Source organism: Diadema setosum, chromosome 13, assembly GCF_964275005.1.
Source record: "Diadema setosum chromosome 13, eeDiaSeto1, whole genome shotgun sequence".
Classification (NCBI taxonomy): Eukaryota; Metazoa; Echinodermata; class Echinoidea; order Diadematoida; family Diadematidae; genus Diadema; species Diadema setosum.
In genome coordinates, this window is record NC_092697.1 from 1,677,361 (window position 1) to 1,694,380 (window position 17,020).

Here is a 17,020-nt window from a genome sequence, read left to right on the forward strand (position 1 = left end):
AAAACAAATCTTTGACTTCTTCGTAAGCAAAATATATCAATTGATATGTTAGTAAACAAGCATATGCACTGTATAAGAGTTAGTAACATTGACCAAACCACCGGTACACTGCTCCAGTATATGTTTTACCTTTATGTTCAAATTCTAATGTGTATTTTGTCTATGCAAGCCAAACATGTGCATTGAGAAGTAGAATAACTGCAATTGGTACAAATTTAACATACAACATAAAGACCATTCAAAGATGTTAGGAACTGTGTAAAGCATAGTATATTTTTTTATACTTAGCTGTAATGGCGTAGTTTTAACAGTGATTATTATCTTGATTTTGATAAGTATTATTTTTGTTCATTCATCACCACCATCTTGATGAAAGAGATAAATGTATGAAAAACATCATCTGTTACCTTCATTTCTCACATTTGTCAACTTTTTTTTTTGCTTTGTCGGCGACTCCGATGCAACATGCAGCCTTTGAAGGAAGCTGAGCAGCGAGGTGTCATCTTGGGATATAAGGTGCGAGTTCCCCAACCAGATGGGTGCCGAGACAACAGGACGAGACTCTACACTGTCAACGTAACTCAAGTTTATATTGAGGGTAAGAGAAAATTGTTTTTACTTATTCATTTTTGTCACTATGGATAATTAGTTTGTGATAGGAGCAAGGACAGGTTCAGTGATTGTTAGTATATATGTTCACTCTGATTCTTCTCTAAATGGGACATAATGTGCCTGGTTGATATTGTTTGCAGACTATTGCTAGTCATCTGGGGCAAACCATGAGGGGTAGGCATCATTCTGCCGTTTTCTTGTGTGGGTGGGTAGGAGGTCCATTTTACTGGGTTAGCACCCTGCTCTTTGCAATGAATGAATAAAGTAGGATATTTTATGTGCATAAGTCGGGGCTAACTCACACACAGGACCTCCATTTAATGCTTTATCCAAGGTACAGAGTGTTTTGCCACTAATTACCAGAGGGGGCAGAATGCATACATACTACATTGCACAGTGAGGTTAGGGAATTGAACCCAGTACCCTTGGATCTGGAGGCAGATGCGCTACCAACCAAGCCATATCACTTCCGTAATAAATAAGAGTTGATACACATCAAGTTTCCAAAGCACAAGACTCTCACTGTAAACCTCTTGAATGATGAATTGCTGCGTGTTTATTGCATAAAGTTGTCTTGTATTGTATTGTATTGTATTGTATTGAAGTTGTCATTGTGTCAGAGTGGGATGTTATCTCAAATTTGCACACCGGTTTTGTTACTATTTTTTTTTTTTATGCTCATTCATCTTGAAAGGGCTGGAGAGGTTCTGTGAATATGTGGTGGAAGTGCAAGCATACAACAGCCAGGGATTGGGCCCAGTGGAGTCGATGATTCTTAGCGACATGACATCAGGTAAGTGGTGGAGAGCGTCTGAACGGAAGCTCCTTCCTATGCCTTCCTGTATCCCTTTCTTCTTGGAGAGCTTTCCTCTTGGAGAACTTTCAAGGGCCTTCAAGTAAAGGGCCACTCTGCATTTAAAGGAAAAACCCATCCTGGTATTATTTTTGCTCAGTATGAAATCAGCAGAAGAATCAGCGAAGTACTAGTAAATAAATCAGTGGAAAAAAAAATAAAGATATATATATGTATATATATTTTTTTTTCTTTTTGCGGGGGGAGAAGATAAAGTTATGAACTGTTCAAGTTTGGAGAGTAAAGCAAATTGGTGTGAAACTGTGACGAAGTTGTTGCACAGCCCTTCATTTACTTGTGAAAAGGAATCCCCCAATTTTGTGAGTGTATTATGTGAAACCATACAATGATCCAACAGAAACATCCCAATTATATTAGCCATGTTCACCCAGTCACTTTTTTTTCTTTTGTTAATCTTTTATTTTTCTTTCTCTTTCATATAATTAAACAATATATAAATTAATTCATGACAACATAACACAAATTTCATTATAACAACATAATGTGTGTGTGTATGTCACACACACACACACACACACATGTACACAGAATCAAAGTCAAGTTTTGTGAAGCACACTGTATTCTAGTAAAGGATACATATAGTGCATACCTTCATCCTAAGCACAACACAAAGCTAGGTTTAGCTGGTGATACCTAATTCATAGCAGCTCAACAAGCACAAATATCTACAGAAGTGTAGATAAACAAGGAAGCAATAAAGAGAAATTATGAAGTCACATATTGTGGAGAATGTAAACAAACATGCAATCCTGTGGTAATGTGCCTGTCACCGGTTAGAAGGCTTATCTCTAATGTGATGGACTTTGTAGTATCTTATCTCATTTCTGCCTGTTCTATTACATTTGTATGTCTGGGGCCTATTTACCCCCACCCCAACATGGACTATATGCAGTGCTTGTGAAAAGCAATGGCATGTGATATAGATATACTGTAGGGCCTACATATAGGCCTACAGGTCTTGACACAATTTTTGTTTTCTTTGGTTGACCTGTTCAGGCCACTAACATTTCTAAGTATGAGAATTTGGTGGGCCCTAAAGAAAAATGTAATGGCTAGAAATAAAAGAGAACATAATAACCCATTCTGAATCTTGCATGACCAATCAGGCCTAAGAAAAAAACAAAACAAAAACCGTTTCAGTAGTTTGGTGGCCTTTTTTTAGTGGCTCCAGAGCCACTACCAAAATAACTCATTGTGCATGCATGTGAAAAGATTGTGGAGCCTGCTTTCTTAATTTTTCAAGATAACTGAAATAATCATTTCATCTCTCTGTCATTCCATGATCAAATGAGAGAAGAAAAAAACAATCAAGTAGCTTGTAACGTGCATGCAGACAATAGATTGGTTGGGACACATTTAGATCTTGCATAAAGTTGTTTAATTTTAAAACAGTATTATTTGATGTCTGATTTCTGTACTGTTTATTAAAGTCTGTGTGAACATTGAGAGGAGTATCCCTTTTAAACCAATGCGAAGTATGAGTAGTCTAAGGTCCACTGAAATGTTAACCTTTCTTCCCCCTTCAGCACCAGAGAGACCCACTGGAGTTGCAGCCAAGACACTATCACACCAATCTATCTTAGTGAGCTGGGATGAGCCCACTGTGGTCCAGGGCTACATCACTGCATACACTGTCTACTGGACGAAGGCAACGGATCAAGACTTGGAGTAAGTCCCAAGGTTTCAGTCGTCCCGGCTGCCTGTACCATACACAAAACCATGCTATATAAGTTTATCTTATTACCTCTATCAAGGGAGGAGGTTATTATTTTCATTGGTGTTGGTTTGTTTGTTTGTCTGTGTGCAAAATAACTAAGAAAATCAGCAATTATTCAAATTCATTACGTCAATGTAGGGCAATTTGTCAATCAGTCGCAATGAAAGCATCTAGATGGACGAATTTCATGAATTTGAATAATTACGCAGTACCCACTGCATGCTATAAGGATTAGAACCAACACTTGCTGTCGGGCAAAAGCTCGGTGGTCTAGTGGAGATGACGCCTGTTCAGTGATCAGGAGATCGTGGGTTGGAATCCCGCTCGAGTATGTACGCCCATGATTTTTTTATCATGGCTACTACTAAAACACTGATCAATTCAGTGCTTATTTATGTTGATGCAGGGCAATTTGTCAGTCAGTCGCAAATCAGCAGTTGGCTCCAATTCACAAAAGCTTCATGCCTCAAATGTTTCTGGTTTCACAGCATCATGATGTGTTTTGTACCTTGCCCACAAATGACAGGTATCAACGAGAGATGTCTGCCAACGAACATTCTGTCATCATTGATGAGCTTAAGGGATACGTGCTCTACTACTTCCGTGTGTCCGTGACAAACTCAAAGGGGGAGAGTTCACGATCGTCACAAGTGCAGAATAAAACAGCAGAATGGGGTAGGCTAGCTAATTGTTTGCTTCAAAGATTTGATGTCGTTCTTGTTGTTATTATTATCATTATTATTATTATTATTATTATTATTATTATTATTATTATTATTATTATTATTATTATTATTATTATTATTATCATCATTATTATTATTATTATTATTATTATTATTACTGTTCTTGTTCTTGTAATGAATGTCATCTCCATCATCATTCTTAGTATTAACACATGGAATTCATTGAGATTAGAATGTATGTTTATTTTAACTTTTATTCATCAATGTGTCAGCATTTGAAAAGGATACCACAAACTATTGCTATGATAATGATTACTTTCTTCTTCTTTTTTTTTCCCTTGTAAAGTGTAATAAAAACTGGATGAGTCATTGTACATTTTCTAATGAGCAGGCTTCAGTCCCCTTCAAAGTAGTTTGAAATAGAATGAAGGGAGCTCCTTCAAGATGCTTCATTGTTATGGAAATGTCATCAACCCACAGAATTCACACAACTTACTGAACATTTCTCTTAAGTATTGTGTTTCAGAATTCATCATGAAGTGTCGACTGTACTCTGGATTATATGTACTAGTATCATATCTTTTAATCACATTAATGATAGTGACTGTAATTGCTGTTGGTTACTAAAAACCATTTGAGAGAAAATATCTTTTATCAACCAAATACACTTACTCAAGATGGTTTAATGTATTTCTCTCCATCTGCTATATATTTTTATTTGGAGACGTGAGAGACTAGATCATTTGAAGCAGGTGTAGGCTCCTATGTGATTAGCTGTATATTAAAGCATACTTTTGGGTTGAAGACTTTCCCTCTCAAATCTACTAAGTATATTTATTCCATTGGCCTTTTTGCCGGTATCAGTGCCCGGGGCAGCGCCGACAAACCTCACTGTGACAGCAGTTCCTGGAACCAACAGCCTGGAGCTGGACTGGATTGAGGTGCCAGAAGAGGAGGCCCATGGGGTGATCATCGGACACACGGCCTACTACTGCCTCCTGGTTGACCTCTCAGAGAGTGGGGATGTCCCAGGATGGTCAGATTCATGGAATTCAACAAGCTGCACTGGTATGGAGTCTTTTATTTTTACAGTCAAAAACACAGTTTAACATTGTGTAGGGTCAGTTTCAGAAATGGTGAAACTTTGCTGACTGAACCATATGATGGTGTCCAAATGCATAACGAAACATGATTGTTATTTGTATATTTTTGTATTTTAAGCATGCATTGCTTTGAATTAACCTCATACGACAGATGATGTTCCTTTCTTCTGCCAATTAAAATGTCATCCAAGATTAAAAGTGGAAAAAAGAAATGAGTCAACTTTTCTGGACTTATTTATTCTGAGATAGGACAACACTTTTCTGGGGGAAAGTCTCTATTGGTTGTTAGGCAGAATGACTATATGTCGAGTGGTCACTGGGCACAGCTTTACATATTATTGTATCTGAATGTATATTGGAAAGTTTGTCTCTGCGATTTCAGGTTGTGAATAAGAGATGCAAACTATGTGTGCTTTTTATTTTCATGTCTTCCCCAGAGCCGATCCGAAATAAAAGGTTCGGACAGCATGAAGCCACACCAGTGAGGCTGACCAGTGTAAAGCCATTTTCTCAGTATCTCGTCTGGGTGTCAGCCAACACCAGTGTGGGTGAGGGACCAAGGAGTGACCATCCGTCCATTGGAACATCCAGCCAGAGAGGTCAGTTAATGGAAGCAAGGTGTATGCACGTACCACACCACACTTTGCTGAATTGCTAAACATATACAAAAAGCTGGACGTTTTGGAAAAACAGGTGGAAGTCAATGCTCCATACACACTGTTGCGAACAAGGCTATTATGAAATTATACCTTAAAGTCAAAGTGAATCTCCAGATTATCATCTTGAAGAATATTGCAAAGCATTTGCCTGGTACAGACATGGCTATGAAACCATGCTGGACCTCTATGAGAAAAACAAAACAAAACAAAACTAATCATGAGACAAGTATTGAATTATAACAAAAGAGGGATTGCTTAGGAATAACATTGCAGAATCAATTTACCTTTCGATAATTTCTTCAAATCATTTCATGAGCTTTGTTAACGGGTTGTACATATCCCTCATATCAATGGTAGGACAAATGCTATATCGGTATTTCCGTGGTAAAAGGGTACGTCTCAGGGATATCGCGTTATTCTGCGTTTCCGATGTGCATGAACTCCCCATACAATATGATCATGTAGAACACTTTAATGAGAAATACATGTAACTTTGCCCCCATATTGCTTCAAAGAAGCAATCTATTTCGAATTTTTGCCAAATGAGAATTTTGTGGGTAACATATACGAAATGCTGGACAGACATTTATGTAGTAACATACAATCTGTTTGAAGGTCAAATAATGAACATTCATTGAAAATTTGTTGTTTTTCAACTAAATGGCCTAATATGTCAGTTAGGAAATGTAGTAACAGCATTAAATTTCCATTAAACACTGTGTTATACCATTTTTAGACTTATTGGGGAATGAACGTACATGGACAGATTTAAATACGAGTATTTTTTAAAACAATTATTCATGTCTGTGTTTTTTGTCAATTACCATCTCTAGGACCTAGTCAGCCAGTGGACGTCAGGGTCACCACTGTAACTTCCACAAGCATTGGAATAGCATGGTCCGCCCCACAGATCAAGAATGGTATCATCCAGTACTACAAGGTCTTCCTTGAGGGGGATGTGGTATCGGACCAGCACGAATATATGGCGGGGGAGAGCCTCAGCTACATGGTGGAGGGACTGTACGGTCATGAAAACTACTCACTTCAAGTACAGGCATGGACCACTGAAGGAGGGGAGTTATCAGACAGAGTAGTCCAAGTCACTGACATAGGAGGTGAGAAAAGGGGTGACTTTTCAAACAGAAGGGGTGGGGAATTGATACCTGGGCCCCATTTCATAAAAGATATTAGGATGGCAACTCTTGCTGGAATTGCAACTTCCAATAGCAGCAGCCAATCAGGAAGCTGGATTCTTGTCGTTAAAGATAATATAAAGTTTTGGTATTACAAAAATGTACCTCAAAAGTTTCCCTGAATTTCCTTGTCTTAGTTTGTGTTTCAGGTTAAAGTACCTTTCATATAACTAACACTGTGAGACTTACTCGCCCCATAGTGCTCTCATGTCTTAGTAATCCTGCAATAATGGTTTCGTACCAGAGCCGCCGCCGTACGGCGGCGAGGTAGTACACGTATTGTACGAAACCATTTTGCATGATAACTGCGACCAGCAGCGTGCAGCCCCATACGCATACTGAGTAGCTAACTGCGACCAGCAGCCCCATACGCATAGCTAAATGGGGCTTCGCATTGTAGCTTACAGGATCATGACAAATTTAGTATCGCGGGTAAATATCAACTTAAAATCCAAAAATTTCTTCAATTTGAAGACTTACCAATTAAGTTGAAGTCTTGAAAACAGGCTTCGGGCAACGTTTGGTTTTGCCAATAGTCCCTTTCTGTTCGAATTGATGACTGAATGTGACTCGATCGAGAGGACCTTGGGAGAGCTACACTGAATTGACGGCCAGCGCATGCGCACACAAACATCTTAGCCGTTCATGGATTTGAAATTTGTTCGCATGTGATGTGTGCGTATGCGCTGGCCGTAGTAATCAGTGTATGTAGCTCTCCCAAGGTCCTCTCGACAGAGTCACATTCAGTCATCAATTCGAACAGAAAGGGACTATTGGCAGAACCAAACGTTGCCCGAAGCCCGTTTTCAAGACTTCAACTTAATTGGTAAGTCTTCAAATTGAAGAATTTTTGGATTTTAAGTTGATATTTACCCGCGATACTAAATCTGTCATGATCCTGAATGCTACAATGCGAAGCCCCATTACGCTATGCGTATGGGGCTGCTGGTCGCAGTTAATTGCATGATTACTAAGAAATGAGAGCACTTTTGGGCGAGTAAGTCTCACTGTGTTAGTTATATGAAAGGTACTTTAACCTGAAACACGGAAATTCAGGGAAACTTTTGAGGTACCAAAACTTTTTATTATCTTTAATATGACCACTGCCATTCCAGCAAGAGTTGTTATCATACCAACTTTTTATGAAATGGGGCCCTGGCCTTTAGGAGCTGATGAGATGGATTATAGATAGTCTTTATTATTATTATCATTATTGTTATTTCATTTTATTTATACAGGATGGCCCCGTCAGTAATCTAGTACTGTTTTCCAGGGGGCCCTGTAAACACATACATGCAAAGTAACAATTACAGCAAATGTCTTAACATTGTATTACACACTTGAAAGCAGTACCAATGTATTTGCCAGTCATCATGGATCGAAATTGACCATGACCTCTTGAATGATACTAGATGTATGTAGAATGGTGTATTTCCCATAGCATTTGGTAATATAGCTCTGAGTCGCAGGGATCTTGCCAAGTTTCTTATTAAAGTGTTGTGTGTATCACTGATGGTATACTAAAATAGCTTTCTCTGTGTTGGTCCAACCAGTGTATGCCCATATCTGTGTATTGATAGACTGACATCTGAATCTCATTTAATCAGGACATACATCATTTGTAGTTTTTGCTTACTAAGAGTTCATTCTGTGTAAATTTAAAAGGCTGTGAACACAACAAAGAGCATTATACATTGGTTGAATTAATTACATTTTTAGGGGTATATTGTGTCATGTTGAATCCTTCTAGTATCTAGCTGGTACAGAGTCATCGACGGATAATACTTATCCGTAATGATTCAGACAGGTACTTGTTTTAATTGAGTGATGCACAGTTGGTCAAGAATTGTTAAAGTACCTGCCATGTTCCTACTGCTTCCTCAGTCCCCGAACAGCCAGAGTCCTTGACCATCTCCAGCACCGGATACGATGGAGTGCGGCTTAATTGGGAGTCACCATCCCATCCGAACGGACCAATCACCTACTACCAGGTTTCGCACCGCATGCAAGCCCTTGAGGAGACATCCACTCACCCCAGCGTAACGCAGTATTGGATGTCGATGCTGGTAGGCACCAAGTCTGGCAATGACATTGATGAGTGGAAGACAGTAAATGTGTCGGGCACCAGCGCTGAGCTCACACTGGACTGTAGTCAGGCCGGAGAGCAAGGCACCAACTTTGACTTCCAGGTCCTAGCGGTGAACATCCACAATGGGAAGATGCTGCTTGGTGCACCTGCCTCTACCTACTACAAAGCATGTGAACCACTACCCAGTGAGTACAGGATGCTGCTGATGACTAGATTGTTACGGGGAAGCAGCAAAGTGTTGGGCAAATTTGAGAGTGTTTTATTTACCTTCTTATACAATTGTCGCATTTATTAGGCCTACTGATTGATTGATGTCTATCCCCTCACTCATAAGGTCACTCCCACTCATAAGGTCAAGGGTCCAATGCCACTTGTAATGTCCTTGAATAAGATTGCACTCTTCCCATCCTACGACCCTCACAGGTACAAGTGGAATGACCATATGATTATTATGATAGCCTTGTAATATGTTAGTCAAATGTCAATGTAAGTCAATCCAGGCCACATGAACCAGGATCTGGTTCATGATTCAAAGCTCAGTTGGGTGTTATTTCTTATTGTTTTTAAATTGAAAGATGTGTAAATGCATTGTCTCTCAAATTCATGTGAATTCTTTGGTTCCTCACACATATGCTGACTTGTTGATAAAAGAGCTTTGTGAATGTCCTTGAAGATTTGAGAGCACATCATCCTCTGACTCATGCTGACTTTCTTTTCACTTCTCTAGCCAACCTGGAACCATTCTTGTGGCTGATCCTCCCCGGGGTAATTCTCCTTCTCATTCTGGCAATATGCCTCTACCAGGTCCAAGCCAAGCTTGGCAAGTCGTGGCCCGAGCCTGCTTACAAGGACATTGTCAAGAACAGAAATGTAGTGAGTATTCCAACACAGACTTCAAATCAATCTATCTCTTTTTTCTTTGTCTTTCTTACATGCATGAATGTGTTCATAAATCTTGCATATTTTTTTCCAGTAATGTTGAGAGCACATTTGACCTTTTATGTCAAGAAAATAAACAACCTTGGCTCAGTCCTTATCTTCTGTTGATCAACACACACACACACACACATATTATCTTGTTTGAGGAATTTTTCATCCTATCATTATGCCAATTTAGGCCACTTTGCAACTTACATCAAAGCACAAACTCACCTGCATGCTACTGTAAAGGTTTTGACTCTAATTATGTAATGTTATATTTACCCTTCTATCCCTCGCATTTATTCTGCAGAGCTCGCGTCCATTTTGGATGGCAAGGGAGGCAGAGAAGGAAACATTTGATGTCATCCCTGGGAATAGTCGATTACTGAATCCTGAGGTGGCGACAGTGGCTGAAGACTTCCAGGACTTCTCTAAGGGTCCTACCCTAACAATTCACATGGTGACATCCATTGACGCTGAGCTTAGTAGTAAGGATATTCTGACACGAACGCTCAGCATTGACAGCGGTGTTCCTCCCTCGCCAAATGACAATGAGCTGTCGTCATTGAGCGGGGATGAAGTGTTTCCCATGCAGTGCTCGGCAACCAAAGACCACCATGAGCTGTGCGCCTCTCGGGATGCTGGGTCCAAGAGAGGCCATCATGGCCGACGGTTGGCTTCGTCCTCATCAAGCTGTGAAGGCGTCACCCTGCTTCCTCCCATTGCTGAGAAAGGGGTGCTGGGCTCAGAGGATACCAAAGGCATTGTCCATGGCTTCTACAATGATGATGACAATGATGGTTTTGATGCCTGTATGTCCACATCAGGGATAGACAGTATCAAGAATGACATGAGAAAAGAAAGGTTGCCCAACATCTCTGACACCCTTCAAAGTTCATTTCAGTATCCACATAAGGGCATAGGAAGTGGGAAACAAGGTTTTACAATGGCAGATGACTTCAGTGGAGAGCTAGATGACAGACTGATAATGGTGTCTCCGAAGCTAGCAGCTGTTGGTGATTTTGAAACATCAGAGATGGCCTACTCTGTGCTAGGTGCTTCCATGAGTCCAGGGCTTGCCAAGACAGACCCTGCCTTGGTAGGTGTGGCTTTAGATAATGGGTACGTGTCAGGATCTATGGCATATTCTGAAGTTGCAGCGAGATGTGATGCGAGTCATCAGTCCACTCCAACACAAGAGTCCTCTTCTCTGGGATATGTGAGTGAGGATAGCCTTGTCTACACCAAGCTGTCCATCCTTAAAGCCAGGCAAGCTGTGGATAATTTGCCAAAGGGTGAAGCTGCAGAGACAAAAAACCTGGCCCCGTCCTTGACAGTCATTCCTGCTTCTCTGACAACAGAGTCCTCACCAAGCATCACAAACATGTCCAAGGGCTTGAGAGCCACTGACTTGCACAAAAACAGCAGTGCAGATCCTGAGGGTGAAGAAACATCTGAACAGCAACCGTTTTCCGGTCCCTCCATCTCACCCTTAGTGCTAGAATTGAATACAACGAAGATCAGTGATTATGTCTCTGGGCAGGATTTGCTGTTCTCTCTGCCTTCATCTCCAGTATCTCCTCAAGGGTTCTCTCAAGATTTCTCTGAGTCCATCTCTAGTTACGTCAGGGCAGGATGTGCTGTGCCGTGTTCCAAGACACCTATGCCATTTCCAATGCCAGTTCCTTGGTGCACGGAAGGTAACATCAATGCCGGTAAAGACAATCTGCAAGACACCAATGTGGATGAATTCCCAGAGTCATCTGTACCCTCTCTCTCCATACTACCCTCACTGGAGTCTCTGGTGTACAAGGAAGGCACATTGGTAGAAGACCGCGGACCTTCGTTGGGAGACGCGGTGAAGGACAAGCCAAAAGAGGACGTCAGTGAGATGAAGCGCGCCAGAAACGAGTCCATTGTGTCATCCAGCTCATCCTCGGGGTACATCAGTGAATCTGGACTCATTTCCAGGGAGATCACAAAGACAGGGGCAGACTCGGAGGAGTGTTTACACTATGCCAACCTGGCCTTCTCTGATGACTCTGAGACGGAGACAGAGGGAGAAGCCACGATGTGTGAAGACAGGCTTTCAGAAGAAGGGAGTGGCAGTGTAGGGAAAGAGACCCTGGAAGACACGGCTGGAGGAACGCCCTCTGAGATGGCCACGGAGACAGGAGGTGACAACTCCATCCAAGACCTCCACGCTGACAAGCTTGGGGCAGATTTGCAAATCAACGGAGGCGACAGTGAAATCACCAGCAGTCAGGTTGCTGGAATTAGTCGGCTAGATGAGGGAAAACTCATAGTACATGGTTCAGATAGTTGTGTGGGCAAGACTGTCACTCTGCAAGAAGGGTATGTCCAGTGGAGGGGCCATGATAGGCTTGGAGGAAAACACTCCCTTGAACATAGTGCAGCAGGTACTGGAGCAGACTATCAAGTTCCAACCAAGTCCAGTCTGACTGACTTCTCTTTCTCTGCGGACTACGTCCCTTACTGCCCAGGCAATGGGTACTCCAGTAATACTTCGAGTAACAGTGAAGTGGAAATGCGATATCTACCAATGTCACCAATCCACAAGAATATGGTCGACAGCGAAACTGCTTTGTAGTATGTGGAGTCATGTGTTGCCTGATTCAAACACGTTGACAGTAATACAATGTAATCTGCTCTCTGCAGGGGGTTGTTGAAGCCGAGGATTCTCTGTAACTCTGCTACAGCAATTTGTTCCCTTGGCCATTGTTGGTCAACCCTGACAGACACAGCATCATTCTGGTATGAATGGTGTAAATGTAGGGAACAGAGACAGATGAAATTGGTAGGAGCAGAGAAGGCTGAAGGATTTTATTTTGAAATGTTTTATGCCTCCGCAACACAGTGTCCCCAGAGGACACTATGTTTCTGGTTGTCCATCTGTCCTTCTGTAAGTCTTTCCATCCGTCCTTTTGTTCAATTTGTGGACATTGTAACATGAAAACTGCTTGAAGTATCATAATGAAACTTGGCATGTTATATACAAGTATGATAGGACAAAGTTGTGTCTATTGTCATTTGGGTGCACATGCTAAGATTCAAAGGTCAAGGTCAATGCTTAAAAATTTCACTATGTCCTCCATATTTTTGCTGTGCCTGAAGGTTTTTTTGTTTTTTTTTCCTTGAACATCAGTGTACACATGTATTATCAGATAAAGATTCTTTAGGGAATATGGAGCAGACTATGATTACTTCAGATTGTGATAGTTTTGCTTTCAGCTTTGGTTGTTGAAACAGTATACTTGTACGTGGCATTTAGAATCAATGCAGGTGGGGAGATGTACAAACAAAAAGACAAAAGCCTGTGTCATTAGACCCGATATAAAGTTTTATTATTGCTATTAAACCTTTAGAGGAATTGACCCACATACTGTATCATTGAATTTACCTGATTACTTTAATATGCATTGTGTGCCTTTTTAATGCTTGAATGTATATATTTTCCAAACGTAAAGCATCATTCCAAGATTAATTTGTTTTTACAAATTTTCTAACAATGCATTTTTTTTTTTGACAGCATTGTGGAAGATAAGTTCAGTGTGCAAAATAAATTTGATAATTGATGTTTATGTACTTGTTACATTGCAATTATACAAAAAATGCAGTTGGTAATTTCCATCCATTTTAGCATTCAAAATGATTGTGATGATAGGGTATTGTGTACTATCATTTTTGTAATATATTTTCTAGCATTACAATTGTGATATTAAGGACAAGTGTTCTTCAGATTTTCTTGGATGCTTTTGCCGCATTTTGTACATAAATTTCAGTCTTCTACACCATTGATGGCAAGTTACATGTATGATGCAAGTCTTATTTTACGAGTGTAAATCAGTCATTGAATTATGCTAGCATGAATTGCCAGATGAGAGAAGGAGAGAGAGAGAGAGAGGGAGGGAGAGCGGAAGAGAGAGATGAGGGCAGGTGAAGCAAAGCTGATCTGTCTTGTCCATTGTAATGCATGTATGTATATATGTTTCTCCTCAGGTACTTCTATGTTGAACTCTGACCCCATGTTGGCATTTGTGTGTACATTACATTTCAGTGTGCCAATATCCATGAATATTAGATTGCTCTTTGTTAACCCAGAATATCACTGTTGTAACTCTAGCTGTTTGCCCCTAACTTTGTGCATCAGCACAGGATAAAGGCATTCTTCCCTTCATCTAGTCATGATACAGTCATGGCAAGAGATAACCAAGTGGCATTATGGGGTTTATTTTTCTAAATATGTAGAGGGCAGCATTCAAATTTGCATCAAGTTGAAGACAACTGTCCATATAGTTTGCCATCGACGCAATCTCGTCTGGTGACAAGACAAAACTTTGCAGAAATGTGTTGAAGCATATGGAGGTGGGACCATGAAAACAAGGGAGTCGGATGTAAATGAAAAATAATGAGGTTTTGTGTCCATAGTGAATTAGAGTCATCCGCATACTTTGTCACCAGTTTGATTGGCGCCCTCTTGTGACTGATATTCTTCGTGAGGCAGAAATCCCCCCCCCCCATTGCGTGGTTGTATGCGGTGTTTCCTTGAAGCCTCCAAAAGTGCCAAAGCTTTGTTATGATAGTAAATAAAATGAGTTTCAGTATCCTGTCCGTAATCATCCCTAGCAGTTCCACAGTAACACTGATCAAGTGCAGAATGTAAATATTTGTTTGAAATTCTTCAAATCTATGAAACTAGGTTGTGGTCAGCTGATTTTCTATTTGTTGACCCAAAGTGACTCAGTACTATCAACTCCCTTGTGCCACTTTTGTGATTTTGTGATTGTGATACAGTGCACTCCCGTTATAACGAAATGCTCGGGACCGGCAGTTTTCTTTCGTTATAACGAAATTTTGTTATAACCGAACAAATACAATATATAACAAAAACAAGGAAACCACGTATATATCATAATCTGTTTGTTGAATACTCATCTTACACTGTGCAGATATGTGAAACGGAATGGTACACTGTACGTTTTAAATTTCGTTTGGATATTACATTAAAGAGAGCATAAAATTGACGGAAACTGTGCGTGACACACGGAGCGAACACACCGTGATGTAAAGCGTTCGCCCATGCTTGTTCCGTTACGAATTTCGAAAGCGATCCGCATTTCGTTATAACGGAGCACATTTCTTTTGTTTTTCTTTGTCCTTGGGGCTCGGAAAAGACTTCGTTGTAACGAAAATTTCGCTATAACCGTGTTCCTTATAAGCGAATTTTGTACCATAGACATTAATGGCGATAATTTTGGGACCAGAAGTTTTACTTCGTTATAACGAAATTCGTTATAACCGTGTTCATTGTAACGGGAGTGCACTGTATCTTGGTACCAGAACCAATGCACCTTGGTACATGTATTATAAAGAGCAAAAGCTGGATCAGAATTTTTCTGATCTGTGCTGTGATAATGGTAAGCAGCAGATGTTCATCAGTACTATTAAATTTGTTTAGTGTGTAGCAAATATTTTCATGGATTTTGTGTATCCCTCAAAAGAAATTTCTGCATTTCTGTCACATACATTGAGATGATAGACATATCTGTGCATTAATCGTGTCTGTAAGGATGCCATACCAGGCTGGACGTACTGGTGAATTTTAATTATTGGCTTTTGATTTGATCAGCATTGATATCATATGATGCATATGACTTTGAAAACATGTCAGTAATGAGAAATATTGTGCACTTCTTCTTGAAAAGGAATCATGTGTGGATTCTGAATTTACTTACTGAATTTGGTAAGTTGAAAGTTGAGTAAAATGGTACAATGTATGTGGAGGTTAAAATGCGGAGAGTTGTTATGTGTGAATTATGTCATCTGCAATAGAAGTATACAGTGAACTGATTGCTTGGGACTGGAACTATGTTTCTAAGCACTGATCTTCTGATTATGACTGTTGAATTGCCATAGCAATGATCCATGTGGAATACAGACCAGGAAGTGTATTATTGGAGTTGTGTTTACAAAGAGCCTAGAGAATGTGTGTGGTGACATTCTGTTCTGTGAATGATTTATGGGTCTTTGTAATAGAAATGTGATTATCCAAAGTTTCACATCTTTGAGTGTAACAGTAAGGAGAACTGTAAAATAAAATATATTCTGTAGAGGTTTTTGTTTAGTTTTTGTGATGTAAAGATGTGTACATGCTCCAAGGCACTGTTAATAGAAAATTATACATTGTAGTTGGTTTAGGAGAGACGAATATATATATAGAGAGAGAGAGTTAGAGAGAGAGAGAGAGAGAGAGAGTATAGGATATACAGTGTACAATGCATTGTTAAATGTTAATATGAATTGCAAATCGTGTCTGGTTTTGTGTAGTTTCGTAGAAAAAAATGTCATCAAAACTGACTTTCTGTTATAATGTACAATTTAATTCCTTCAGATGTAGGCTGTAACATACAGTGCATATCATGTTTATTAGTGTTAGGGAACTAAGCAGAAATCAATGCTGTCAAAGAGAATTAGTGACATGTCACCACAAAAGCCCCAGCAATATTCAGATTGTAGTTTTCTTGTAAGTTTTTTTTGTGTGTGTGTGTGTGTGTGTGTGTGATTGTAAAGACTCTAGATTCTCAACTTACCAGTTATATTTAGTTGTCCCACTTTATCAAAATTTGCCACACTTTTTTAAAAAGAGCAAAAAGCCAGCCACCAATCAGTTTTGATTAAATTTGATCTAAACCTGTAGATGTGATAAATTGTGGTGGGGGTGCAGACACCAGTTGATTCAGTTGAATAAGCCGATTCAAGATATCAAAGTATACACCCTTCATAAACATCAGGAAGTTTTGAATTCTAAAGTAGCATCAGATTCTAAAATTTGAACAGGAGGTAATTGTTGATATTTGAGCATAGTATTTTTTTGTAACCAAATTATCTTTATTAAACAGCTATTTGAATGTGATGTCATTGGCTGTGTCAAAGTAATGTACAATTAAATGCCTGTCTTGGCTGTCTCTTTTGTACACATGCATGGGACAAATAGGTTTTTTTTTTTGCTTGTTTCATTGTTCATCTGAACAGTCCTCTGACTGACATGTGAGAATTTATTCCTCTATACAAATGACTGAACCAAACTCAAACTTTGGACTACAAAGATGAGTGCTATTCATAAACCTGGGCCCCTTTTCATAAAA

The 17,020-nt window shown here is 39.8% G+C and overlaps 1 protein-coding gene across 1 annotated transcript in view; it reads left to right on the forward strand.

The window, feature by feature from the left end:
* The window catches only part of LOC140237052 (uncharacterized), a 44,429-nt gene extending 27,572 nt beyond the window's left edge, over window positions 1-16,857 (forward strand). Inside the window, exons 9-18 of the mRNA XM_072316992.1 lie at window positions 472-598; window positions 1,307-1,405; window positions 3,013-3,154; window positions 3,730-3,878; window positions 4,754-4,957; window positions 5,430-5,591; window positions 6,485-6,766; window positions 8,729-9,118; window positions 9,661-9,806; window positions 10,165-16,857. Of these exons, the coding sequence (XP_072173093.1) occupies window positions 472-598; window positions 1,307-1,405; window positions 3,013-3,154; window positions 3,730-3,878; window positions 4,754-4,957; window positions 5,430-5,591; window positions 6,485-6,766; window positions 8,729-9,118; window positions 9,661-9,806; window positions 10,165-12,465 (4,002 nt within the window). The 3' untranslated portion in view covers window positions 12,466-16,857. The remainder of the gene's footprint in view (window positions 1-471; window positions 599-1,306; window positions 1,406-3,012; window positions 3,155-3,729; window positions 3,879-4,753; window positions 4,958-5,429; window positions 5,592-6,484; window positions 6,767-8,728; window positions 9,119-9,660; window positions 9,807-10,164) is intronic.
* Window positions 16,858-17,020: the final 163 nt, after the last annotated feature.